Source organism: Oncorhynchus keta, chromosome 12 (genome assembly GCF_023373465.1).
Source record: "Oncorhynchus keta strain PuntledgeMale-10-30-2019 chromosome 12, Oket_V2, whole genome shotgun sequence".
Taxonomy (NCBI): Eukaryota; Metazoa; Chordata; class Actinopteri; order Salmoniformes; family Salmonidae; genus Oncorhynchus; species Oncorhynchus keta.
The window spans coordinates 21,612,483-21,639,474 of record NC_068432.1 but is presented as its reverse complement, the minus strand read 5'-3'; the positions used below and the strand labels follow the sequence as shown (position 1 = coordinate 21,639,474).

Genomic DNA, 26,992 nt, shown 5'->3' with positions numbered 1-26,992 from the left:
GTTGGGTCTGATATACAGTGGGGCAAAAAAGTATTTAGTCATCCAGCAATTGTGCAAGTTCTCCCACTTAAAAAGATGAGGCCTGTAATTTTCATCATAGGTACACTTCAACTATGACAGACAAAATTAGGAAAAAAATCCAGAAAATCACATTGTAGGATTTGTAATGAATTTATTTGCAAATTATGGTGGAAAATAACTATTTGGTCACCCACAAACAAGCAAGATGTCTGGCTCTCACAGACCTGTAACTTCTTCTTTAAGAGGCTCCTCTGTCCTCCACTCATTACCTGTATTAATGGCACCTGTTTGAACTTATCAGTATAAAAGACACCTGTCCACAACCTCAAACAGTCACACTCCAAACTCCACTATGGCCAAGACCAAAGAGTTGTCAAAGGACACCAGACACAAAATTGTAGACCTACACCAGGCTGGGAAGACTGAATCTGCAATAGGTAAGTAGCTTGGTTTGAAGAAATCAACTGTGGGAGCAATTATTAGGAAATGGAAGACATACAAGACCACTGATAATAATAAGATAATAAGATCTCATCCCGTGGGGTCAAAATGAGTAAATTAAGCCAGTACATGTCCAGGCCCGTCTGAAGTTTGCTAGAGAGCATTTGGATGATTCAGAAGAAGATTGGGAGAATGTCATATGGTCAGATGAAACCAAGATAGAACTTTTTGGTAAAAACTCAACTCGTCGTGTTTGGAGGACAAAGAATGCTGAGTTGCATGCAAAGAACACCATACCTACTGTGAAGCATGGGGGTGGAAACATCATGCTTTGGGGCTGTTTTTCTGCAAAGGGACCAGGACGACTGATCCGTGTAAAGGAAAGAATGAATGGGGCCATGTATCGGGAGATTTTGAGTGAAAACCTCCTTCCATCAGCAAGGGCATTGAAGTTGAAACGTGGCTGGGTCTTTCAGCATGGCAATGATCCCAAACACACCACCCGGGCAACGAAGGAGTGGCTTCGTAAGAAGCATTTCAAGGTCCTGGAGTGGCCTAGCCAGTCTCCAGATCTCAACCCCATAGAAAGTCTTTGGAGGGAGTTGAAAGTCCGTGTTGCCCAGCAACCGCCCCAAAACATCACTGCTCTAGAGGAGATCTGCATGGAGGAATGGGCCAAAATACCAGCAACAGTGTGTGAAAACCTTGTGAAGACTTACAGAAAACGTTTGACCTCTGTCATTGCCAACAAAGGGTATATAACAAAGTATTGAGAAACTTTTTTTATTGACCAAATACTTATTTTCCACCATAATTTGCAAATAAATTCATTAAAAATCCTACAATGTAATTTTCTGGATTTTTTTCTCTCTCATTTTGTGTGTCATAGTTGAAGGGTACCTATGATGAAAATTACAGGCCTCTCATCTTTTTAAGTGGGAGAACTTGCACAATTGGTGGCTGACTAAATACTTTTTTGCCCCACTGTAATTGCCACGGATCTCGGGTATGTGCAATTGAAATGTATGTTAAAGAAGCCAACAAGGGGAATGTCTTCAAGGACAAGTTTTAGTGAACAAAGATGAGAAGAATGTTGGCGCAGTCAAATGGACTGTGTGCAACTCGCTTTTCAGGTTTGATGCAATTTTCTAACATTCATTCATTTTCATATTTGTCATTTGTTTTTGTATATCATTATTATTGTAGGCCTATTTAATAAATATAAGCCAGTTCTTTTAAATGAGGCAAAAAGTGTTTTTTGTTTCATTTTGCTGAGATATTATTTTTGGCTAAATGAAGTTCAAACTGTCTTTTTATGTTTGTGCTCTGTATTTAATTAAATATAGATTAAAAGTAGGCCTGCTGTAGGATTAGACTCTTGCGGTAATTTGTTGGGTGGGCCTTTGGTAGGCACTCACTTTTGTTGGTAATTTCTGCAACATAAGCCTGTTCAAAACTTTTGTGAAGGTTGAAATGGGTGTTTATTTCTTTCTGTTGAGACATTTTCTTTGGCCAAATTAAGTTAATGTTGTGTTTTCCGCAATATAATAGAATTACCGGTAGTGCTACTCGCACTCAAACCACGAAGAGGAAAAACCAAAGAGGGCAAGATGCAAAACTTATTTTAATGCCACAATATAATAACATGTTTGTATTTTCCTTATAAACAATGATTTGAATTACTTTTGATATTACTACTAAAGTCAAACTTTTGTGAAGGTATGGTGGGGTGTGGCTATTATTAGGCTTAGCTATGCAGGCCTATGAAGGCAGAGCGCACCAGCGTTCCAACTGACTCCTACAGTTGAACTTGAGGTGAGGAAGTATGTTTTGGGCCTACGAGGGTGAATGTTGGAGGAGGTACTCAGGTCCAGACTTATTGCGGAGAAGAAACTAACGTCCATTGGAGTGGTGCAGCGTTTGGCCAGAGCAAGGAGTCTGGGTAGCCAGGCAACAGAGTTACCCCTTTAATCTAACAATATAATGCTTATCCTTATAAAAAATGTACGAATTAGCCTCTGTCTGTACGCCTATAGAGTATCACCGTATGTCATAATACCCATAAAACCTAGCGGTCAAACAAGGAAATTGTTCAAATCGTTTTTCCACCATACATTTTTCCCATAGGGGATTTTATAAACACTTAAAATGATGGCTGTTTCATGTAGGCTTACCGTGGTGTGATGTTTTGTTGTCCTAGAGAGATTTACACGGTTAAGGTGACATCAATATATTCTCCCGTATTTACCCCCAAAATTAAATGCTAATGTGGCTATCATAAAGAACTACAAATGCCATGATCTGGACGAGACTGCCACTGAGGCAGGATTAACTATCTAATTTGAGCTACATATAGTAATGAATAAATGGTCTATATTTCTTTAAATGACAATTCTTTGAATTATCTTGTGCAAGTTTTAAGTTGACACAATACCTGTTAGCAAAGGTATCAGCTAGATGACATTAGCAAAGGTATCAGCTAGATGACATTAGCAAAGGTATCAGCTAGATGACATTAGCAAAGGTATCAGCTAGATGACATGCAGGAGCTTGCAGGGATTTATAGCCATGCATGATGTCTACTTTGATGCTAATTAGCATTTTCGAATCGGAATAAATAGAGCCGAATATATTGATAAAAGTCACTTTGTCCGAGAGAGATTTACATGGTTATCAAAACGTCATGCTAGGGTAGGCCTACGAAACACAGCCCTTTCTTTTAAGTTTTTATAAAATACCACGTGGGAAAAAAGAATGGTGGAACAACAATTGGAACCATTTCACGCTTTGACTGCTAGATTTGATGGATATTTGATATTTTGGTATTTATTAGGATCCACATTAGCCGCTGTAAACACATCAGCTACTATTACTGTGGTTCCATATGAAACATGACATAATGCATTAGCCAAGGACTGAAATACATACATTTAAAAACGCCACACACAGCCGACATTCCAGAACATACACACAATGTCTAGTACATAGTACAGTGTAAATTACAATACAGGATATTTAAAATGGCTGTGTCTCTTCACAGTTCCCTTTGTGCAGTTAGGTGTTTTTTAAACTGTTTTTCTTTTTTTTTTTTTTGCTTGCTTGAGTTACCCATTGTGGCATGGTTCCATGTATTCATGGCTCTATTTTAATACTGTGTGTTTCCCAGCCTCTGTTCAATATTATGACACCTCCCCTGTGGGGCTCTATCTGTACAGTAATACAAAGACAAGTACAAAGAAATGTATATCTGTGTCAGAACTCAAATGTAGAATGTGAACATGGTACCGACATTTCTGTCTCTCTAGGGTTAGGCCTAAGCTTCTTCCTTTTTATATATACATTTGTTTAAATATTCAAATCATACAGTGGACGTCTAGGCCTATAGGAATGACATGATGCATTTAGCTCTCATCTCCGACTGCTGATCTGTGAAGTGGACAAATATTGTTTTTGAAAAGTAGAAACCAATAAAACAATAGGCTACAAAATGTTGATTATGCTATACAACGAATAGTTTTTTCTTTCATTTGTTAAGAACACAAACTTGGCCAATATTGCTTGTTGATTGATGGCGCTGCCCAGTCGGAGGGTTTCTTTATCTCTCTTTCTACTCTTGGATATGAACGGGTCTCTCAAATCCGAACCGGCACTGGTCTGTTTGGGTCTGTTTTTCCACAGGCCTTTTCCAAACGGGTCTGATTGTCTTTGGGTCCATTTGAACAGGTCTCTGTTTTCCTTTTTTAAATTCGTATTTATATCTGGTTGGGTGGGAAAGCCATGGATCCATTTCAGACAGATCCAACTAACGCACACACACACTCAGTTGAGCCACCCACTTTATCTCCTTCTCTCTAACACGTTATTACTCACACACGCTAATATTGATATGAGGAAGTGTCCTTGTAGCTAGATCCTCTCTGGTTGATTTAACAAACGCAAAAGCCAAGTAGAAAAAGGCTCAATGGGATGATAGCTAGTAGCATAATGAAAATAGTCAATGGCAGTAAAATTATGAATAGGTGGCTGACTTTATGAATTAAGAGAGAGCAGACAGTCATAACAGCTTTTATCAAGCAGTCTTCTCAAACTTTGTAAGTAGTGATCATGTCCTTTTACTGCACTGTCTCCTTCCTGCCTCGCACAGAGCCTGGGCTACATGAGAAGGAGCAAATGAGATTTGAACCTTCTCAACTGTCATTAACCATTATGGACAAGTTGTGTTGAGAGTCCATCGGAAGCACTTTAGAGTGAGGCTCTTAGCTTACTGTAAGTCATGCTGTTGGATGGCTGGATGATGGCATGGCACATGGGCTTGATGCTTTTGTACTTAGCAGGATTCAGGAATCAACAACAGAGAGAAATATTAAAATAAAAATGATTTTGGGAGTGGGACCCAGGCATGTGGCACTGTAGAACTGTGCCTTAGTGAAGGGATGTACTACTTACAGTAGGACTGGGTTGTGTTCAGTATGCATATTAAACTTGTTTAATGAACATACTCGGGTAGTATTTCTTCCGTTTCAAATAGTGTTCTACGACTGCGTGCCTACTGAACACGACCCTGTGGTTGCAGTGATGTGGTAATTTGGTACCATCAGAGGTTGTACAGAAAGTACTAGATTGTAGGCCACTGTTATGTGGAAATAGTAGAACTGACCTGTTAGAGCAGGTGTATGTTGAATTATGTATGTTACTGTTTCTTCCCCCCACAGGCAGAGTATGAGGTCAGTCCAGATGAGAAGAGGAGGGAGTGTGCTCAGGAGCTCCTAGACAAGTACTTCAGCCCAAAGGTACAGTAGAAGAACCCCTATTTTCAGCCAATGAGTGATTTGATGTCAACTATTCAATAATGGTGACGTGTGGTTTCCCGGACCCAGATTAAAACTATTCGCGGTCTAAAAATGTATTTCAATTAAGATACTCCATCGAGCATGCTTTTTAATTCAGGAGAGGGCTTAATCTGGGCCTATGATGTCATATATATATATATATATGAAATTCACGCTGTATTGTGTTCCATCCCCCTGTAGTCAGAGGATCATGTCCCCGAGTTGGGGGAGGAAATGATGGGTCAGTTTACAGAGAGACTGGAGCAAGAGCAGGAGCCCTGTAAAGAACTCTTCAATGAGTGCACCAAGTGAGTCTGTTAACACAGAAACCCAGTCACAGAGAATAAACTAACATCAATACTTAGCATATGGGATATATTCAAGATTGGAAAAGGTTGATTTAAAAAAATTTTTTTTTACGATCATCACACCATTATTCAACGAAGGAAGTCAGTTAAGAATAAAGGGTCATTTTCAGTGATAAAATATGCCAAGAGGCAGAATCTCTGAGTTTTCATTTAAATTGTCTCCTACATTGTGCAACATCCTGTGAAAGGTTGTTCACACTTGTTGTATGGGCATGTCAACAGCATTGAGTGTATGTGGCGGCTGATGAAAATAGTTCTAATCAATCAACCCTAGCAACTTCAATCACCCGCCATTCCATTCAGCAACATTTATATTCTAGAACATTCTCACAACATGAACAGACTCTTTGTCATTCCTCCATCTGGTTGGGGTTAATGAATGTTTAGATGTGAACTGATGTTTGGGAATAGTAGACAGAGAGATGGGCCTATGGCAGCATGGTACATGTGTAGGGCCTGGAGATTTTCCTGGCCATGTGACCTGACCATAAAAAACTCAAGGCCTTAGGGAGGGACCAGAGTATTTCCTGTTTAGGTCATGTAGTGGGCTGTATGTGTTCTGACTGTTCTGTCCTCTGTTGTAGACTGATCCATGACTACCTGAGTGTGGCTCCCTTCGCAGACTACCTCGACAGCATGTACTATAACCGATTCCTGCAGTGGAAGTGGCTGGAGAGGTATGGTAGCCTACTAGTGGAAATCAAAGTAAAAATGACATACTCACACACACCCTTTTGCTGCTTCCCACACTTATGAACACACACACACACACACACACACACACACACACACACACACACACACACACACACACACACACACACACACACACACACACACACACACACACACACACACACACACACACACACACACACACTTATCAGCCTGAGAACCTCACCTCAACACAGCACGAGTGATTACATGTTACAGTAACTTCACACCACTCCATAGTATCCTCCTAGTCACGTGTACTCAACTCTCAATGGGGCTGTGTTTTTGATATGCTCTGCTGTTAATTCTCTAATATTGATGTGATTTATATATATATTAGCGGCTCTCAAGGTTTCCTCCTATCTAGAGTTATTCTTATCAACTGTTCCTCAACTTGGTCTCATGGGTTTTTAGGCCAGTTTACCGTTAAGAGCTTTGTGACAAAAGTATTTGTTAAAAGCTCTACACAACGCACATATAATGTTATGAAGCGATTGATAGTGTTCAGGATAGTGGCATTGTGATGTACTGTATAACCTACACTTTTGGTTTCGTTTACATTCGTACTCATACTTCAAATCAAGCTTTATTTATACAGCACATTTCAGACATGGAATGATTAACAATGTGCTTCACAGGAAAAAACTCAACTGAAATATTTACTACATAATTAACCTAAGAGGATGAAAAGCAAAAGAATAACAATAGAGACTGAAAAACTAAAAAGCACCCTAAGTAAAAGCAAAGCTAAGTTTTAAGATCTCATATAAATATAACTACAGTTTCGGCCACCCTCTGGTTCTCTGGCAGGCTATTCCAGATGCTGGGGGCGTAATAACTAAAGGCTGCCTTTCCCTGCCTCGTGGTCCTAGGCTTTGTGATAGTTAGTGCCAGAGGACCTGAGAGACCTACTGGGCACATAACTTAAACTCATGTCTGACATGTATTGGGGTGCACAATCATGGATTGATTTTAAAAACCAATAGAAGAATCTTAAAATGTATTCTAAAACTCACAGGCAGCCAGTGCAGACACCTTAAAACTGGTGTAATACGTTCTCTCCGTCTGGTCCTATATGGGCCATTTAAAGACCTTTAGCCCAGCAGGCCTATCATACATGGAATGGTCTCTATATTTATTTATATTTGCAAAGAGAACATGTCTCCACTCATCAGCCTAGCAGAGTGGCAAGGCTTGTGCAATGCCTTTCCCATAATAGTCATAGATTAAGTTTACCCACACACTTTCATCACTTCGGCTCTTTTGTAAATGGCACCTTTAGTGCACTACTTTTGACCAGGGCCCATAGAGTTCTGGTCAAAAGTAGTGCACTATGTAGGGAATAGAGTGCCATTTGGGACGCATCCTTTGACTCACAGTAAATATGCCAACACTTGTTAAAGGCCTTAAGAAAGTTGTCTCATCTTGTCCTTGGTGCTGGGCCAAACTCAAGTCTTTCTCTACAAGGTAAAACAGAACATTTGACAGAATAGTATTTTTAAAGCAAAAACATTGTTAAAGTGTAATGGTCAAGCCGTTTACTTACAAAGTCAGGTGTGTATGTTCCTGTGCATTCCTGCTGTACAGTCAGTGTATGTCCATGAAGTTGAGCAAATTTCCCCCACATTGGACAATAAAGTTGTTTTCTATTGTATTGACCCTCTTCTCTGTGTCCTCATAGGCAGCCAGTCACCAAGAACACATTCCGACAGTACAGGGTATTAGGAAAGGGAGGCTTTGGTGAGGTAAGGACTCTCTCTGTTTCTCTCTTTAACTAAAGCATACTTTCATTTAGAAGGAGATTTTAAAAGTGAAGTTAGTCTAAAGTTAGTCTCTTCATCAAAGTTAGTCTCTTCATCAATTTGTAAATGATCAACAAGGTCCAACAAGGATCTCAGTCTGGATGTAATTTGATGGGCCTATAAAATTATAAACTGTGTGTTTGGGAAATAACTGCCATTTAGCTGGTGTCATCTTGTGGTGTGAAATGAGTCATGCCACCATTACATTATATTTACTACCCTCCTCTTCTCCCTTTCTCTCTCTCATCCACTTCTCTCATCAGGTGTGTGCTTGCCAGGTGCGAGCCACAGGAAAGATGTATGCGTGTAAGAAGTTGGAGAAGAAGAGGATTAAGAAGAGGAAAGGAGAGTCAATGGCCTTGAACGAGAAGCAGATTTTAGAGAAAGTCAACAGTAGGTTTGTAGTAAGTATTCAAGCTACCTATTTACCACATACCATTTGTCACGTATGTATAAGATATGCACTGTATGTAGGGTTGTGCGATATCAAAATAATTTGAATATATGTTTTAGCGCAATATTCCAAATGCCTTTATTGCAAGTCTCTAGGTTTTTTTTATTTGGTCTTGTGCACCTTCCCACTCGCACACAGACACCAAGCCCCGCCCTTCGCCACTCACAGCAACAAAGATAAAAGATCACTTCTTCCTGTCTGAAAACAAACAGTTTCAACTCGCTATTTGCATTTGAGGTTTGGTCGATTTTTCCCTTCTAACGATACCCTTTTTATGTCTCAACTTCCAAAATGTAGAATAGAGTAGACCCTACTAAAACGGGAGTTATCAATGAACATGATTGTGGAAAATGAATGCTCAGTTTCTGCAGTACAGTAAGCAGCATTTTAGCTACATATTATTATGTGCTAGCTCTCTAGTCTGTGTTTTATAAATGTGCAATGAGCATAAAAATAAGCATTTATGTAAGGAATTGGCAACTGTTCTCATTCTGAGAAGTAAGCATCTAATCCAGGTTAGCCACTTGATTTGATCTAAACAAAGTGAACAGGCTGCTGTTCAAACAGTTGGAGACGGACAGGAGCGTGTGTTCATAATAGTTCAGCTGTTCTACCTTGTTAGCGAGCATATAGATCCAAGTTGGCTAGACTTGAAATACAAAGATTAGCTGGCTACTCACTAGAGATTATTTGAGATCTGTGTTCCTTTTCTGTAATGCCTGCTACAAGTACATTTTTTACATTTAAGTCATTTAGCAGACGCTCTTATCCAGAGCGACTTACAAATTGGTGCATTCACCTTATGACATCCAGTAGAATAATCACTTTACAATAGTGCATCTAAATCTTAAAGGGGGGTGAGAAGGATTACTTATCCTATCCTAGGTATTCCTTAAAGAGGTGGGGTTTCAGGTGTCTCCGGAAGGTGGTGATTGACTCCGCTGTCCTGGCGTCGTGAGGGAGTTTGTTCCACCATTGGGGGGCCAGAGCAGCGAACAGTTTTGACTGGGCTGAGCGGGAACTGTACTTCCTCAGTGGTAGGGAGGCGAGCAGGCCAGAGGTGGATGAACGCAGTGCCCTTGTTTGGGTGTAGGGCCTGATCAGAGCCTGAAGGTACTGAGGTGCCGTTCCCCTCACAGCTCCGTAGGCAAGCACCATGGTCTTGTAGCGGATGCAAGCTTCAACTGGAAGCCAGTGGAGAGAGCGGAGGAGCGGGGTGACGTGAGAGAACTTGGGAAGGTTGAACACCAGACGGGCTGCGGCGTTCTGGATGAGTTGTAGGGGTTTAATGGCACAGGCAGGGAGCCCAGCCAACAGCGAGTTGCAGTAGTCCAGACGGGAGATGACAAGTGCCTGGATTAGGACCTGCGCCGCTTCCTGTGTGAGGCAGGGTCGTACTCTGCGGATGTTGTAGAGCATGAACCTACAGAAACGGGCCACCGCCTTGATGTTAGTTGAGAACGACAGGGATCACGCCAAGGTTCTTAGCGCTCTGGGAGGAGGACACAATGGAGTTGTCAACCGTGATGGCGAGATCATGGAACGGGCAGTCCTTCCCGGGAGGAAGAGCAGCTCCGTCTTGCCGAGGTTCAGCTTGAGGTGGTGATCCGTCATCCACACTGATATGTCTGCCAGACATGCAGAGATGCGATTCGTCACCTGGTCATCAGAAGGGGGAAAGGAGAAGATTAATTGTGTGTCGTCTGCATAGCAATGATAGGAGAGACCATGTGAGGTTATGACAGAGCCAAGTGACTTGGTGTATAGCGAGAATAGGAGAGGGCCTAGAACAGAGCCCTGGGGGACACCAGTGGTGAGAGCGCGTGGTGAGGAGACAGATTCTCGCCACGCCACCTGGTAGGAGCGACCTGTCAGGTAGGACGCAATCCAAGCGTGGGCCGCGCCGGAGATGCCCAACTCGGAGAGGGTGGAGAGGAGGATCTGATGGTTCACAGTATCGAAGGCAGCCGATAGGTCTAGAAGGATGAGAGCAGAGGGAGAGAGTTAGCTTTAGCGGTGCGGAGCGCCTCCGTGATACAGAGAAGAGCAGTCTCAGTTGAATGACTAGTCTTGAAACCTGACTGATTTGGATCAAGAAGGTCATTCAGAGAGAGATAGCGGGAGAGCTGGCCAAGGACGGCACGTTCAAGAGTTTTGGAGAGAAAAGAAAGAAGGGATACTGGTCTGTAGTTGTTGACATCGGAGGGATTGAGTGTAGGTTTTTTCAGAAGGGGTGCAACTCTCGCTCTCTTGAGGACGGAAGGGACGGAGCCAGCGGTCAGGGATGAGTTGATGAGCGAGGTGAGGTAAGGGAGAAGGTCTCCGGAAATGGTCTGGAGAAGAGAGGAGGGGATAGGGTCAAGCGGGCAGGTTGTTGGGCGGCCGGCCGTCACAAGACGCGAGATTTCATCTGGAGAGAGAGGGAGAAAGAGGTCAGAGCACAGGGTAGGGCAGTGTGAGCAGAACCAGCGGTGCCGTTTGACTTAGCAAACGAGGATCGGATGTCGTCGACCTTCTTTTCAAAATGGTTGACGAAGTCATCTGCAGAGAGGCAGGAGGAGGGGGGGGGGGAGGAGGATTCAGGAGTGAGGAGAAGGTGGCAAAGAGCTTCCTAGGGTTAGAGGCAGATGCTTGGAATTTAGAGTGGTAGAAAATGGCTTTAGCAGCAGAGACAGAGGAGGAAAATGTAGAGAGGAGGGAGTGAAAGGATGCCAGGTCCGCAGGGAGGCGAGTTTTCCTCCATTTCCGCTCAGCTGCCCGGAGCCCTGTTCTGTGAGCTCGCAATGAGTCGTCGAGCCACGGGGCAGGAGGGGAGGACCGCGCCGGCCTGGAGGATAGGGGACATAGAGAGTCAAAGGATGCAGAAAGGGAGGAGAGGAGGGTTGAGGAGGCAGAATCAGGAGATAGGTTGGAGAAGGTATGAGCAGAGGGAAGAGATGGGAAGGTGAGAGGTTGAGGTCAAAAGAGGAGAGGAGTGGAAAGAAGGAGGCAGAGAGGAATGAGTCAAAGGTAGACGTGGGGAGGTTAAAGTCGCCCAGCACTGTGAGAGGTGAGCCGTCCTCAGGAAAGGAGCTTATCAAGGTATCAAGCTCATTGATGAACTCTCCGAGGGAACCTGGAGGGCGATAAATGATAAGGATGTTAAGCTTGAAAGGGCTGGTAACTGTGACAGCATGGAATTCAAAGGAGGCGATAGACATCCACAAGTAGTTGGTCATTATTAGTGGATGTGCATGGTTCTGGTTAAATTTGTAACAAAAAGAGCATTTTCATCGACAGACATGAAAGCCAGATCAGTGATTATTGCAAAAAAAAAAAAAGCATGTTAAACTATACCGAACAAGAATATGCCCCCTGGGGAGCCAAGCTCAGCCAAATATAATTAGTTTTTCCCCACAAAAGGGCTTTATTACAGACAACAATACTCCTCAGTTTCATCAGTTGTCCAGGTGGCTGGTCTGACGATCCCACAGGTGAAGAAGCAGGATATGGAAATAATGGGCTGGCATGGGAAAACGTGGTATGTGGTTGTGAGGCCTGTTGGACGTACTGCAAAATTCTCTAAAATGACATTGGTGGCGGCTTATGGTAGAGAAATTAACATTAAATTCTCAGGCAACAACTCGGGTGGACATTCCTGCAGTCAGCATGCCAATTGCACACTCAAAACTTGAGACATCTGTGGCATTGTGTTATGTGATAAAACTGCACATTTTAGAGTGGCATTTTATTGTCCCCATCACAAGGTGCACCTGTGTAATGATCATGCTGTTTAATCAACTTCTTGAAATGCTACACCTGTCAAGTGGATGGATTACCTTGGCAAAAGAGAAATGCTCACTAACAGGGATGTAAACACATTTTTGCACAACATTTGAGAGAAATAAGATTTTTTGTGTGGATGGAAAATTTCAGGGATCTTTTATTTCAGCTCATAAAGCATGGGACCAACACTTTACATGTTGCGTTTATATTTTTGTTCAGTATATTTTGATAAAATAATGTAATTATTAGTAGGCCTTGTTTGTGGAAGGCTTATATTTAGCCTTGGTATAATTTTTCAAGCCCTGATTTAGATTACATTATGTTATTCCTAACTGTTTGAAATGCAGTGTATTGACCTTAAATTGTCCAACAAAGCTTATTTAGAGAAAAGATGAACAAAATAGATTGAGTCGCTCATAAGTTTGAAAAAAAATAAAAATAAATTGGGCTAAAAATCCTATTTGTATGTACACTATATGTAATATATTTAATGTATACAGTACATTATCTACATTCATATATTATGCTGCACCACTTACTCATATTTCGACCAAAGATGTCAAGATGTCTGAACTCATCGAATTCAACTGTTGACCGCAACATAAACACTTTTTGACCAGTTGAGTCTAGATGGCTCTTCCAGACGACTGTGTGATAGCTCGTAATAATAATAAAAACAACACTAGTAATTAAAAGATAACACCAGGGTTTGGTTCAGTGGGGTTTGTTTTCATTTCAAGTGACCCCACACAATCCATTTTAGAATTTTATTTGGACATCCATCAGTCAGTGATCCAATGTTCTGGACAAAAGTGGACTTAGATGTTCATTCTGTTTCCCACACACACTCCTCTACTTCTCTTAACTCATAGCTTCAAACTGGTCTCTAAGCCCAGGGTCGTATTCATTAGGGCACACCGTAACAGAATGTAGCGAAAACAAGCGCTTATTGTACAAGTTCAGGTAGTCCCTCCCTGTTTAAGTCTGTTTTCTTTTGTTTGGTGCCTAATGAATATGACCGTGTTGTCTGTCTCTCATGGAGGTGAGTCTAGCGTACGCCTATGAGACTAAGGATGCTCTGTGTCTGGTGCTCACCCTGATGAACGGAGGAGACCTCAAGTTCCACATCTACCACATGGGAGACGCCGGCTTTGAGGAGAAGAGGGCTGTGTTCTACTCTGCCGAGCTGGCCTGTGGCCTTGAGGACCTGCACAGAGAGAGGATCGTATACAGGTCAGGCTGCACACACACACACTCACACACTCACTCACTCACTCACTCACTCACTCACTCACTCACTCACTCACTCACTCTCTCACTCACTCACTCACTCTCTCACTCTCTCACTCACTCTCTCACACAAGGCTGTTCTAGGGGAATGGTTTAGCGGGTACTCCGCTTTCTGCTTACAAGGCTGCAGGAACTTTATGGAGCATATTTAGTGTTTACACAAGTATCAGCTTACAAGGGAGGATGGAGAGAAAGAGAGAGAGCGCTTCATGTTTTCAAAAGGGAGAGAGAGAGATGGAGAATGATGGCTAGCAAGATGTAGATTGAAAGAAAGGGGGGGAGATGGCGAACAATAAGTAGTAAGATGTAGAGAGAAACAAAGAGAGAAGGAGCGATGGAGAGCTTGTCAAAGTTTTGTAAATCTGTCGCTCAGCTGCTCACAATGCTGTTGGAGGCGATAAAAGTTAGTTCTTAGTTTCATAACTCCTGGTATTTATCTCTTCTTCCAGGGACCTGAAGCCTGAGAACATACTATTGGATGACCATGGTGAGTAGAGATAGCAATAATATGAATGCCCACTTGTATACAAGTAAATAAATATTCTAATGGACCAACCCTGGTCTTAGAGACCAACCATGGTCCTGGAACAATAGCCTGTATACCTTGTTGTTCCAGCTGAGCACTACTTTAAAATAATTTATTCAACTAATCTAGGTCTTGATGATTAATTGATTAATAGATCGGGTGTGTTAGTGATGGGCTGGAACAAAAGCCTGCACACACACTGTAGCTCTCTGTAACCAGACCTTACTGCTTGTGTGAACCAATGCTGCCATTCTGTTATTCACCAATAGAGGGAGCAGATTGTCTATGAAAAGACTTGTCTCAAGATAGGGGCTCCTGCTTTCTCAAGGTTGTCAGTGAAGCCTGCTACCACTGAATGGTGCTCTTTAGCAAAACAAAATAGATAAGGTTTCCACAGTACATGGCTTTCATGAGATCTGCTTTGACCAAAGGAAGCCCTCTATTGATATACATAGTCTCTTGTCCAGACTCCAGACTGGAGATAGCCTGTCAAATGACATCGGATTGAAGGGTATGCTAAGTAATACTGTATGTGTCTTGTTGTGTCGTGATTGGCCGTACCCGGGGAACTCCATTGGTATGCATCGTCTGTGGGATAGCATGTCATTTGACATAAGGTTAACTGTTCCAGCATTAGGCAGTGTACTGTAACACAGTGTGTGTTGTGTTCCTTTAGGCCATATCCGGATATCAGACCTGGGCTTGGCTGTCCATGTGCCCGAGGGAGAGACTATCAAGGGTCGGGTTGGTACCGTTGGGTACATGGGTAAGTACATTCAACAACATTCAACAAAAGATATTCAACATATTGTTTTCATATACTGTTCCTGTACTGTATAATGAACAGTACCAATATACACAGAACAAAAAAACTCAACATGTAAAGTGTTGGTCCCATGTTTCATGAGCTGAAATAAAAAATCCCCAAAATGTTCCATACGCACAAGAAGCTTATTTCTCTCAAATGTTGTGCAAATTTCTTTACATCCCTGTTATTGAGCATTTCTCATTTGCCAAGATAATCCATCCACCTGACAGGTGTGGCATATCAAGAAGCTGATAAAACAGCATGATCGTTACACAAATGCACCTTGTGCTGTGGACAATAAAAGGGCACTCTAAAATGTGCAGTTTTGTCACAGAACACAATGCCACAGATGTCTCAAATTTTGAGGGAGAGTGCAATTGGCATGCTGATTGCAGGAATGTCCACCAGAGCTGTTGCTACCATAAGCTGCCTCCAATCTCGTTTTAGAGAATTTGGCAGTACGTCCAACAGGCCTCACAACCGCAGACAACGTATAACCACGCTAGACCTTGATCTCCACATCCGGCTTCTTCACCTGCGGGATCGTCTGAGGGGTGCTGGGGTTGTGCTGAGGAGTATTTCTGTCTGTAATAAAGCCCTTTTGTTGGAAAAGCGTATTCTGATTGGCTGGGCCTGGTTCCCCAGTGGTAGGGCCTGAATGTCAAGTGGGTGGGCCTTTACCCTCTTATGCCCACCCATGACTCCCCCCCCTGCCCAGTCATGTGAAATCCATAGATTAGGGCCTAATGAAATTATTTAAATTGACTGATTTCCTTATATGAGCTGTAACTCAGTAAAATCTTTGAAATTGTTGCGTGTTGTATTTATATTTTTGTTCAGTATAAATGAACAACGTTCAGTCATAAGTACTACGTAAATGCTTCTAAAATGATTTGTAATCATGTGTCTGTTTGTGTGCGCATACGTATGTATGCTTGCCTGTCATCCTAATGTGTGTGTGTGTCAGCTCCGGAGGTGGTTAAGAATGAGCGCTACACATTCAGCCCAGACTGGTGGGCGCTGGGCTGTCTGCTGTATGAGATGATCGAGGGCCAGTCTCCCTTCCAGCAGCGCAAGAAGAAGATTAAACGTGAGGACGTGGAGAGGCTGGTCAGAGACGTGGAGGAGGAGTACTCAGACAAGTTCTCAGAGGACACCAAGTCCCTCTGCAAAATGGTACCGGACATATTATCAACAACATGAGATCATGCTTTGTCTGTTGGCACAGGCATTTGCTTTGCATATCAAAATATATCTTTATAGTAGTGACTTTTATTTGTGAAGGCAGCGTCATGTTTAAAAAACATTTGCATTCGTGACGTACGTGGATGAAGGACGCTTTTATTCAGTTTTTTTTATGACTTCTAATATAAGCACAGAAGGTTGTCTTTGATGATTTGAAAACGAACTCCAAACACATAGTCCCAGTCAGTATCCACATAATAATAAGGAATTTTCCTCGACCATGCCCATAAATTGGGGAAAACCAACATTCTTTCCTATTGACCCTCATTGTAAGAGGCAACTTCATCGTCGATGTTATACAGAAACAACCAAATATGCCGAGAAGCTGCTGTGTTGTTCAAATGTACATGTAACCAGGTCAAAAATCCCAACCCACAGTTTGCAATGCTCCCATGTAAGGAAATAGAGCCTGCGAGAAGAGCCCTGTGGCTTGAGGCTATTCGATGTGGTAAATGTGGGGATGCGTAGGCTACACGTAGCTATGTGTGTGTGTGTGTGTGGAAAACATTTAATCACAGGTAAGACATTTAACTTGTACAGTATAGTCCGTTTGTTTGTGTTGTTGGTCTTGGCTAGCCTAATGTTCCGGTCGGTAGCTAACTAGCACTCACACTCTCAAGTGGCTGCTAGCATCGTCATGAAAAGGGGCATGAGGGAAGCCGTACAATATTAAGTTTTTCTAAGTAGGGAGAATGCTAGGGAGCAGGCAATGTTGAATCTTTAGACACACTTTTCTTTAAATGTAGTTTTGTAATGAACTAAAACAAGCAGACAAGAAAATTGCTTTGAAAATGTCAAGTTTTTGCTGTGAGCCAATGGGGTAACTTAGGTGTTGTTTTCCCCACAGATGGGCATGGTTGCAACATTTGTATCTATTACCGACTGGGTCTATACAGCAGATCAGTCAATCATTCATCAATTTAACAGCATAACATATTTACTTTGTTGCCTAGTAACACTGCTATCTCTCACTCTTGTCTTCGCCCAGCTGCTGGCCAAAGAGCCCAGTGAGAGGCTGGGCTGCCAGGGGGAGGGTGCTACGGAGGTGAAGGCCCACCACATCTTCCGATCCATCAACTTTAAAAGGCTGAAGGCTGGCAGGCTGAAGGCCCCCTTCACCCCTGATGTAAGGAAACACACTGTGGTCCAATCTGTTCACTGTACAGATGTCATCCTTCATAATGCATCATTTAGATTAAGTGGCACATGTAGTGATGCTGTCATGACATGAAACATCTAGCCTTTTTGTCTTTATATGGTAGTCGTCTTGGTTAGAATGAATGAGCTGCCTCCACTTGATGTGACTGCGTGCATGTGTTTAGTGCATTAAAAAGTAGGATTGAAATAGATGTAATTCGGTCATTGATCTATACAAAATACTCCATAATGTCAAAGGGATACTTCAGGTTTTTTACAATGAGGCCCTTTATCTACTTCCCCAGAGTCAGATGAACTTGTGGATACCATTTTTAAGTCTGCTAGCCGATACCCATAGACTTCCAGTCATTGCGCTAATGCTAGTTAGCATTGGCTCGCAAAACTACCTTTAACTTCCTTCATACTGGACACAGACACACAAAAATTGTATCCACGAGTTGGGGAAGTAGATAATGGCCTCATTGAGAAAATCCCAAGGTATCCCTTAAAAGTGAAAATATATATATATTTTTTTACAAATTAAATAACTCTGTCTGCCATACATACAACATCTGTAAGGTCCCGCATGACCCCAAGTCACTTTGGATAAAAGCGGTTACTAAATGCCATATGCATTCGGAAAGTATTCAGACCCCTTCCCTTTTTTCACATTTTGTTATGTTACAAATGGATAAAATATATATTTTGCCTCAATCTACAATACAAAAACTGCTTTTTTGAAATTTGTGCACATTTATAAAAGAAAATCTGAAATCAGAACCTTTACTTAGTACTTTGTTTGAAGCACCTTTGGCAGCGATTACAGCCTCGAGTCTTCTTGGATATGACACTACTTTATTTACATAAGTATTCAGGCCCTTTGCTATGAGACTCAAAATTTAGCACACACCATAAGGTCCCACAGTTGACAGTGCATGTCAGAGCAAAAACCAAGCTATGATGTCTATTAGGTTCCAATTCTAAGAGTAAAACACTCAACGGACATTATGAAAGCTTAACCAAGTTTATTCTGCCCAGTGGGTCAATATAGCTGCATTCAGACAAAACATGTTTCCACCACCACAAGTATATATACTCCAATTTAGACACTCCTCCTTCTCTCCAATCCTTACATCTAGTATGGTTCGACAGGAAGACAAAGTAATAGGGTAATAAACCATAATTTCTCCCTTAAGGGGATCTGACCTGGCCTCAACACCTCATTTGCCTAATCCACAGATGTCTACCCGTTTCCCCTATAGCAATCCTGTGTCTTCTTCCTGTCCACCCAGCGCCATCAGGCTCCTAGAGATAACTATTCACTTCTGATGTAAAAACCCTCAAAACCTCAGCATTCCATCAGTGACATGAATAAGTATATTCTCAGAACCCAACAAGTCGAAGAAATTGTCTGTTGCGCTTCAAGACTGGATTGTGTTGCGGAACAGAGCTGGGGAAGGGTACCAAAAACATTATGCAGCATTGAAGTTCCCCATGAACAGAGTGGCCTACATAATTCTTAAATGGAAGAAGTTTGGAACCACCAAGACTTCCTAGAGCTGAGCTATCGGGGGAGAAGGCCTTGGTCAGGGAGGTGACCAAGAACCCGATGGTGACTCTGACAGAGCTCCAGTGGAGATCTCTGTGGAGATAGGAGAACCTTCCAGAAGGACAACCATCTCTGCAGCACTCCACCATTCAGGCCTTAATAGTAGAGTGGCCAGACGGAAGCTACTCCTCAGTAAATGGCACATTGACAGCCCAATTCGAGTTTGCCAAAAGGCACCTAAAGGACTCTCAGACCATGAGAAACAAGATTTTCTTGTCTGATGAATCCATGATTGCCGGGTTTGGCTGTTGTAGGCTGTCATTGTAAATAATAATTGGTTCTCCACCGACTTGCTTATTAGTTAATTAAAGGTTGAATAAAATAAGAAATGTAACTATTTGGCCTGAATGCCAAGTGTCACGTCTGTAGGGAACATGGTACCATCCCTACGGTGAAGCGTGGTGGCAGCATCATGTGGTGGGGATGTTTTTCAGCGGCAGGGACTGGGAGACTAGTCAGGAATGAAGCAAAGATGAACAGAGCGAAGTAGAGAGATCCTCGATGGAAACCTGCTCCAGAGTGCTCAGGACCTTAGACTGGAGCAAAGGTTCACCTTCCAACAGGACAATGACTCTAAGCACACAGCCAAGACAACGCAGGAGTGGCTTCGGGACAAGTCTCTGAATGTCCTTGAGTGGCCCTGCCAGAGCCCGGACTTGAACCCGATCTAACATTTCTGGAGAGACCTGAAAATAGCTGTGCAGTGACGCTCCCTATCCAACGCTAGAGTGGCTCTGCAGAGAAGAATGGGAGAAACTCCCCAAATACATGTATGCCAAGCTTGTAGTATCATACCCAAGAAGACAAGAGACTGTAATCGCTGAAAAGGTGCTTCAACAAAGTACTGAGTAAAGGGTTTGAATATTTATGTAAATGTAAAAATCAGTTTAAAAAATACATTTCCAAAAATTTCCAAAAAACAGTTTTTGCTTTGTCAAAATTGGGTATTTTGTGTAGATCGATGAGGGGGGAAATGATTTAATCAATTGTAGAATAAGGCTATAACAAAATGTGGAAAAAGTCAAAGGGTCTGAATACTTTCCGAATGCATTTCAAGCACAGACTAAACTACAAAGACCCGAGAGCTTTTCAGAAGCCTCATAAAGGGCAGTGATTGGTAGATCAAATCAGTCATTGAATATCTCTTTTAAAGGCAGCCATTTCTATCTCGGTAACAATGAAGGTCCTTACTGTTTATTAATTTATTTTTTAAATGGTTAAAAAGAGACAAAAATAGCTTATTAGCAAAGAGCTTGAGAAGGATGGGAGAAAATCCTCAAATACAGGTGTACAGATCTTGTAGTTTCAACCTGAAGAATGGTGACGGAGGGGAGATGGCTGCTGTTTTACGGGCACCTAACCCATTGTGCTATTTTGTGTGTTTTTTCGCATTGTTTGTAACTTATTTTGTACAGTATGTTGATGCTACCTTCTCTTATGACCAAAAAGAGCTTCTGGAAATCAGAACAGCGATTACTCACCTCGACCTGGTCGAAGATTTGTTTTTTAATGAGTCTGACACGAAGAATATAATTTCTAGTTTGAGAAACAGATGCCTCAAAAGTCCTGAACTGACAGCTTCATTAAATAGTACCTGCAAAACACCCATCTCAACGTCAATGGTGAAGAGGCGACTCTGTGATGCTGGCTTTCTAGGCAGAGTTCCTCTGTCCGTGTCTGTTATTTTGGCCATCTTAATCTTTTCTTTTTATTGGCCAGTCTGAGATTTTTTTCTTTGCAACTCTGCCTATAAGACCAGCATCCCGGAGTCGCCTCTTCACTGTTGACATTGAGACTGGTGTTTTGCGGGTACTATCTAATAAAGCTGCCAGTTGAGGTCTTGTGAGGTTTCTGTTTCTCAAACTAGACACTAATGTACTTGTCCTCTTGCTCAGTTGTGCACCGGGGCCTCCCACTCCTCTTTCTATTCTGGCTAGAGCCAGTTTGCGCTGTTCTGTGAAGGGAGTAGTACACAGCGCTGTACGAGAACTTTAGTTTCTTGGCAATTTCTCGGATGCAATAGCCTTCATTTATCAGAACAAAAATAGACTGAGTTTCAGAAGAAAGATCTTTGTTTCTGGCCATTTTGAGCCTGTTATCGAACCCACAAATGCTGATGCTCCAGATACTCAATTAGTTTAAAGAAGGCCAGTTTTATTGCTTCTCTTTTCAGCATGCTAACATGATTGCAAAAGGGTTTTCTAATGATCAATTAGCCTTTTAAAATTATAAACTTGGTTTAGCTAACACAACGTGCCATTGGAACAGAAGTGATGTTTGCTGAAAATGGGCCTATGTAGATATTCCATAAAAAATCTGCCGTTTTCAGCTACAATAGTCATTTACAACATTATCAATGTCTACACTGTATTTCTAAACAATTTGCTGTTATTTTAACTTCTTGGTGACGGGGGCAGTATTGAGTAACTTGGATGAATAAGGTGCCCAGGGTAAACTGCCTGCTACTCTACCCCAGATGCTAATATATGCATATTATTAGTAGTATTGGATAGAAAACACTCTGGAGTTTCTAAAACAGTTTGAATGATGTCTGTGAGTATAACAGAACTCATATGGCAGGTGAAAACCTGAGACAAATCCAACCAGGAAGTGGGAAATCTGAGGTTTGTACACTGCTCAAAAAAATTAAGTGTTCCCTTTAACAACACAATGTAACATCTAAGTCCATCACACTTCTGTGAAATCAAACTGTCCACTTAGGAAGCAACACTGATTGACAATACATTTCACATGCTGTTGTGCAAATGGATTAGACAACAGGTGGAAATTATAGGCAATTAGCAAGACACCCCCAATAAAGGAGTGGTTCTGCAGGTGGTGGCCACAGACCACTTCTCAGTTCCTATGCTTCCTGCTGATGTTTTGGTCATTTTTGAATGCTGGCGGTTCTTTCACTCTAGTGGTAGTATGAGACGGAGTCTACAACCCACACAAGTGGCTCAGGTAGTGCAGCTCATCCAGGATGGCACATCAATGCGAGCTGTGGCAAGAAGGTTTGCTGTGTCTGTCAGCGTAGTGTCCAGAGCATGGAGGCGCTACCAGGAGACAGGCCAGTACATCAGGAGACGTGGAGGAGGCCGTAGGAGGGAAACAACCCAGCAGCCGGACCGCTACCTCCACCTTTGTGTAAGGAGGAGCAGGAGGAGCACTGCCAGAGCCCTGTAAAATGACCTCCAGCAGGCCACAAATGTGCATGTGTCTGCTCAAATGGTCACAAACAGACTCCATGAGGGTGGTATGAGGGCCCGACGTCCACAGGTGGGGGTTGTGCTTATAGGGACATCATCATGTCTCGCTCCATCCACCAACGCCACGTTGCACTACAGACTGTCCAGGAGTCGGCGGATGCTTTAGTCCAGGTCTGGGAGGAGATCCCTCAGGAGACCATCCGCCACCTCATCAGGAGCATGCCCAGGCGTTGTAGGGAGGTCATACAGGCACGTGGAGGCCACACACATGACTGAGCCTCATTTTGACTTTTTTTTAAGGACATTACATCAAAGTTGGATCAGCCTGTAGTGTGGTTTTCCACTTTAATTTTGTGTGACTCCAAGTCCAGACCTCCATGGGTTGATAAATTTGATTTCCATTGATCATTTTTGTGTGATTTTGTTGTCAGCACATTCAACTATGTAAAGAAAAAAGTATTTCATAAGAATATTACATTAATTCCGATCTAGGATGTGTTATGTTAGTGTTCCCTTTAATTTTTTGAGCAGTGTAGTTTCATTTACTTGATTGCCTATCCAATATGCTGTGTCTATGGGACCAAATTGCACTTCCCAAGGCTTCCAGCAGATGTCAACAGTCTTTAGAAAATTGTTTGAGGCTTCTATTGTGGAAGGGTGTCGAATAAGAGCTAAGTGGACTAGGCTGAGGCCAATCAGTTGTTTACTGCGTGGTAACATGGGTGCGCCGTGCCTTCTTTTTCATCTAATGAATACGCTATTGTCCAGTTGGAATATTATTGAAGATTTATTATAAAAATAGTCTAAGGGTCTTTATTGCCCCTTGATTGTAAACATCGTTTGACATGTTTCTACAAATTGTAATGGAACTCTTGACTTTTTGTCTGGATTTTGTGCTCGAGCATTGTGCCTTTGGAATAGTGAACTAAACGCACGAACAAAACAAACATTTCTTGTGGGAGTGCATTCCGACGAAGATCAGCAATGGTAAGTGAAGATTTATAATGCTATTTATGACTTTTGTTGACTCCACAACTTGGCGGGTAACTGTATGGCTTGCATTCGTGGCTGAACGCTGTTCTCAGATGATGAAATATTGTCCTTTTGCGAAATCTGACACAGTGGTTGCATTAAGAACAAGTGAAAAATGAAAAACATCTCATCAAAGTTTATGATGAGTAATTTGTTATTTGATGTGGCTCTCCGGATGTTTTGGAGGCATTTCTGAACATGGCGCCAATGTAAACTGAGGTTTTTGGATATAAATATGAACTTGATCGAACAAAACGTGCATGTATTGTGTAACATTGAGTCCTGGGAGTGTCATTTGATGAAGATCGTCAAAGGTTAGTGATTTCTGCTTTTTGTGACACCTCTCTTTGGTTGGAAAATGGCTGAATGCTTTCTGTGACTAGTTGCTGACCTAACATAATGATATGTTCTGCTTTCGCTGAAAAGCCTTTTTGAAATCGGACACTGTTGTTGGATTAATGAGAAGTGTATCTTTAAAATGGTGTAAAATACTTGTATGGTTGAGGAATTTTAATTATAAGATTTCTGTTGTTTTGAATTTGGCGCCCTGCAATTTCACTGGCTGTTGGCGTGGTGGGACGCTAGCGTCCCGAACGATCACAGAGAGGTTAATGGGAAAAAAAGCTTTTCTTTAAAAAACAGGGACATTTCTAAGTGATCTCAAACTTTTGAATGGCAGTGTAGGGGTTCCTTTTGTCCAGGTGTGAAAGGGCAGTGTCGAGTGCAATAGAGAGAGCATAATCTGTGGATCTGTTGGTGCGGTATGCAAATTGGAGTGGGTCTAGGATAGTGGTGTTGAAGTGAGCCATGACCAGCCTTTCAAAGTACTTCATGGCTACAGACGTGAGTGCCATGGGCCGGTAGTCATCAAATCAAATTTATTTATATAGCCCTTCGTACATCAACTGATATCTCAAAGTGCTGTATAGAAACCCAGCCTAAAACCCCAAACAGCAAGCAATGCAGGTGTAGAAGCACAGTCATTTAGGCAGGTTACCTTAGTGGACTATGGTGGTCTGCTTGAAACATGTTGGTATTACAGACTTGAGCAGGGAGGTTGAAAATGTCAGTGAAGACACTTGCCAGTTGGTCAGCGCGTGCTCGCAGTACACGTCCTGGTAGCCCTGCGTCCTTGTGAATTTTGACCTGTACAAAGGTCTTTCTCACATCGGCTGGTGATCACACAATCTTCCGGAACAGCTGGTGCTCTCATGCATGTTTCAGTGTTATTTGCCTCGAAGCGAGCATAGAGGTAGTTTAGCTCGTCTGGTAGGCTCTTGTCACTGGGCAGCTCTCGGCTGTGCTTCCCTTTGTAGTCTAATGGTTTACAAGCCCTGCCACATCCAACGAGCATCATTGCTGGTGTAGTACGATTCAATCTTAGTCCTGTATTGCTGCTTTGCCTGTTTGATGGTTCATCAGCGGGCATAACAGGATTTCTTATAAGGTTCCGGGTTAGAACCCCCTCCTTGAAAGCGGCAGCTCTAGCCTTTAGCTCAGTGCAGATGTTGCCTGTAATCCATGGTTTCTGGTTGGGGTATGTACGTACAGGCACTGTGGGGATGACGTCATCAATGCACTTGTTGATGAAGCCAATGACTGATGTGGTGTACTCCTCAATGCCATCGGAGGAATCCCGGAACATATTCCAGTTTGTGCTAGCAAAACAGTCGTGTAGCTTAGCATCTGCTTTATTTGACCTTTGATTGATCTAGTCACTGCTATAATTCTTGCTTGTAAGCAGGAATCAGGAGGCTAGAATTATGGTCAGATTTGCCAAATTGCAAATGTATGCGTCACTGTGTGTGGAGTAAAGGTGGTCCAGAGTTTGTTTTCCTTCTGGTTGCACATTTAACATGCTGATAGAAATTTGATAAGACAGCTTTAAGTTTACCTGCATTAAAGTCCCCCGCCACTAGGAGCTCTGCCTCTGGATGATCATTTTCCTGTTTACTTATGGCGGAATACAGCTCTTTGAGTGCGGTCTTAGTGCCAGGATCAGTCTGTGGTGGTATGTAGACAGCTACGAAAAATACAGAAACTCTAGGTAGATAGTGTGGTCTACAGTTTATCATGAGATTCTCTACCTCAGGCGAGAAAAAACCTTGAGACTTCCTTAGATATTGTGCATAAGCTGTTATTTACATCGTCTGCCACCCCTTGTCTTACCAGATGCCGCTGTTATATCCTGCCGATACAACGTATAACCAGCCAGCTGTATGTTGATAATGTTGTTGTTCAGCCATGACTCCGTGAAGCATAAGATTTTGCAGTTGAGCCTGTTCTCGGGAAAGCGGTATGTCATTCAAATCATAATGCTGGTAGTTCTGGTGAGTTACCACCACTCTAATATCCAATAGTTCTTCCCGGCTGTATGTAAGGGAATACTCCCATGAAATGGACAAAAGTGAATGGGAACTTATTGGCACCGTACGAAGCATATACACAATGTACAATACCACTCAAATGGACGTTGTTTCATTCAAAAACTTATTGCAAATGCCAAGTGTCACACAGCAAAAATCCAATAGATGGCGGGCGCGCTCCACGGTAAATTTTCATATTGCAAATGCACATCAAGTCAAGACCAAAGGGTAAAATTGAGAAGAACATTTTTTTTAAACTTATTGCTCTTAAAGTGCTTTCTGGATCATTTTTAGAAATTCTTTAGATTTTTTTATTTATTTGGTCAATTATACATGTATAAGAACTGTATGAACATACTGTCATATTTCTTTTAATTGTCCATAAGACATGGTTTGTCCTTTTGCAATATGATTTCATAAGAAGTCAAAAGTCAGTGAACCATTGCCAAATGCCATAAATGTCCAAATGCAATAGGAAAGTATTGAAAGTGCCAAATCAGGATGTTATGTCCATTTGCCATGTACGATCATAGGAAGTCGGTTTACAAACCCAAAGGTCAGTGAACCATGTCCAAATGGCATGTACACTGCCCAAATGATATATAGCACTATGTTAAGCCTTGAATCAACCTAGATGGTCTAATTGTCATGTATGATGAGGGAGCAGTGGGACTGTTGTTTGTTTATGATTTTTTTTTTAAATGTCCAAAATGACCAGGGGCGCCCCCTATTGGATGGGCACAGGTGTGGCGTGCTCCCTACCCAACCGTAGACCCCCTCCCTAAAGGCATTTAAAAAAAGGTTTGTAATGGGTTACCAGGAGCACATTTTTAATCACCAGCCGCACGGCTGTCCATTTGCAATATGTTTCAATGGGCATTTACCATCACGAATTTGACATGCTCAAAAATCCTGCAGGAATGCGAAATTGACTGGCCCGATAAACTCGGGATGGCCGGGCAGTGATTCTGGTTTCTCTCCATCGCTTGTTGGTGTTGATTTCAGACTGACAATTTGGTGAAAATCTTTACGTTAAGAATTGACTGATTTACACAGGGTTGAATGCAGTGTTTTCAGAATATGCAGGTTGGGTATATCGAAACACCTTCGGGGTGAATTTAACCACTTCCGGTTGCTCCAGGAAGCTTAGAATCAACATAGGTAGAGCTCATAGTGGCCTGATGAATTGTCATCGAAGACAGGTTCATACGACATTCATAACCCAATTAGGCTCCAGGTTGAATTTAAGGGAGCAGGCAATGTATTCCTATAGGGTGAGATGTCATTGTAATCTGTTAAGGGTTAATGCCACACGGTCAAGGTTAGGCTTGCACAGATCGGGAGGACCTTAGGAACATTCCTGTGGTTGAATTGTG

The 26,992-nt window shown here is 42.3% G+C and overlaps 1 protein-coding gene across 1 annotated transcript in view; it reads left to right on the top strand.

Annotated features, from left to right (window-relative positions):
- The window catches only part of LOC118391130 (G protein-coupled receptor kinase 6-like), a 61,490-nt gene that overhangs the window by 22,535 nt on the left and 11,963 nt on the right, over positions 1 to 26,992 (top strand). Inside the window, exons 4-13 of the mRNA XM_035782181.2 lie at positions 5,175 to 5,252; positions 5,493 to 5,599; positions 6,244 to 6,336; positions 8,055 to 8,118; positions 8,439 to 8,579; positions 13,437 to 13,627; positions 14,134 to 14,171; positions 14,887 to 14,976; positions 15,986 to 16,194; positions 17,252 to 17,389. Coding sequence (XP_035638074.1) covers positions 5,175 to 5,252; positions 5,493 to 5,599; positions 6,244 to 6,336; positions 8,055 to 8,118; positions 8,439 to 8,579; positions 13,437 to 13,627; positions 14,134 to 14,171; positions 14,887 to 14,976; positions 15,986 to 16,194; positions 17,252 to 17,389 — 1,149 coding nt within the window. The remainder of the gene's footprint in view (positions 1 to 5,174; positions 5,253 to 5,492; positions 5,600 to 6,243; positions 6,337 to 8,054; positions 8,119 to 8,438; positions 8,580 to 13,436; positions 13,628 to 14,133; positions 14,172 to 14,886; positions 14,977 to 15,985; positions 16,195 to 17,251; positions 17,390 to 26,992) is intronic.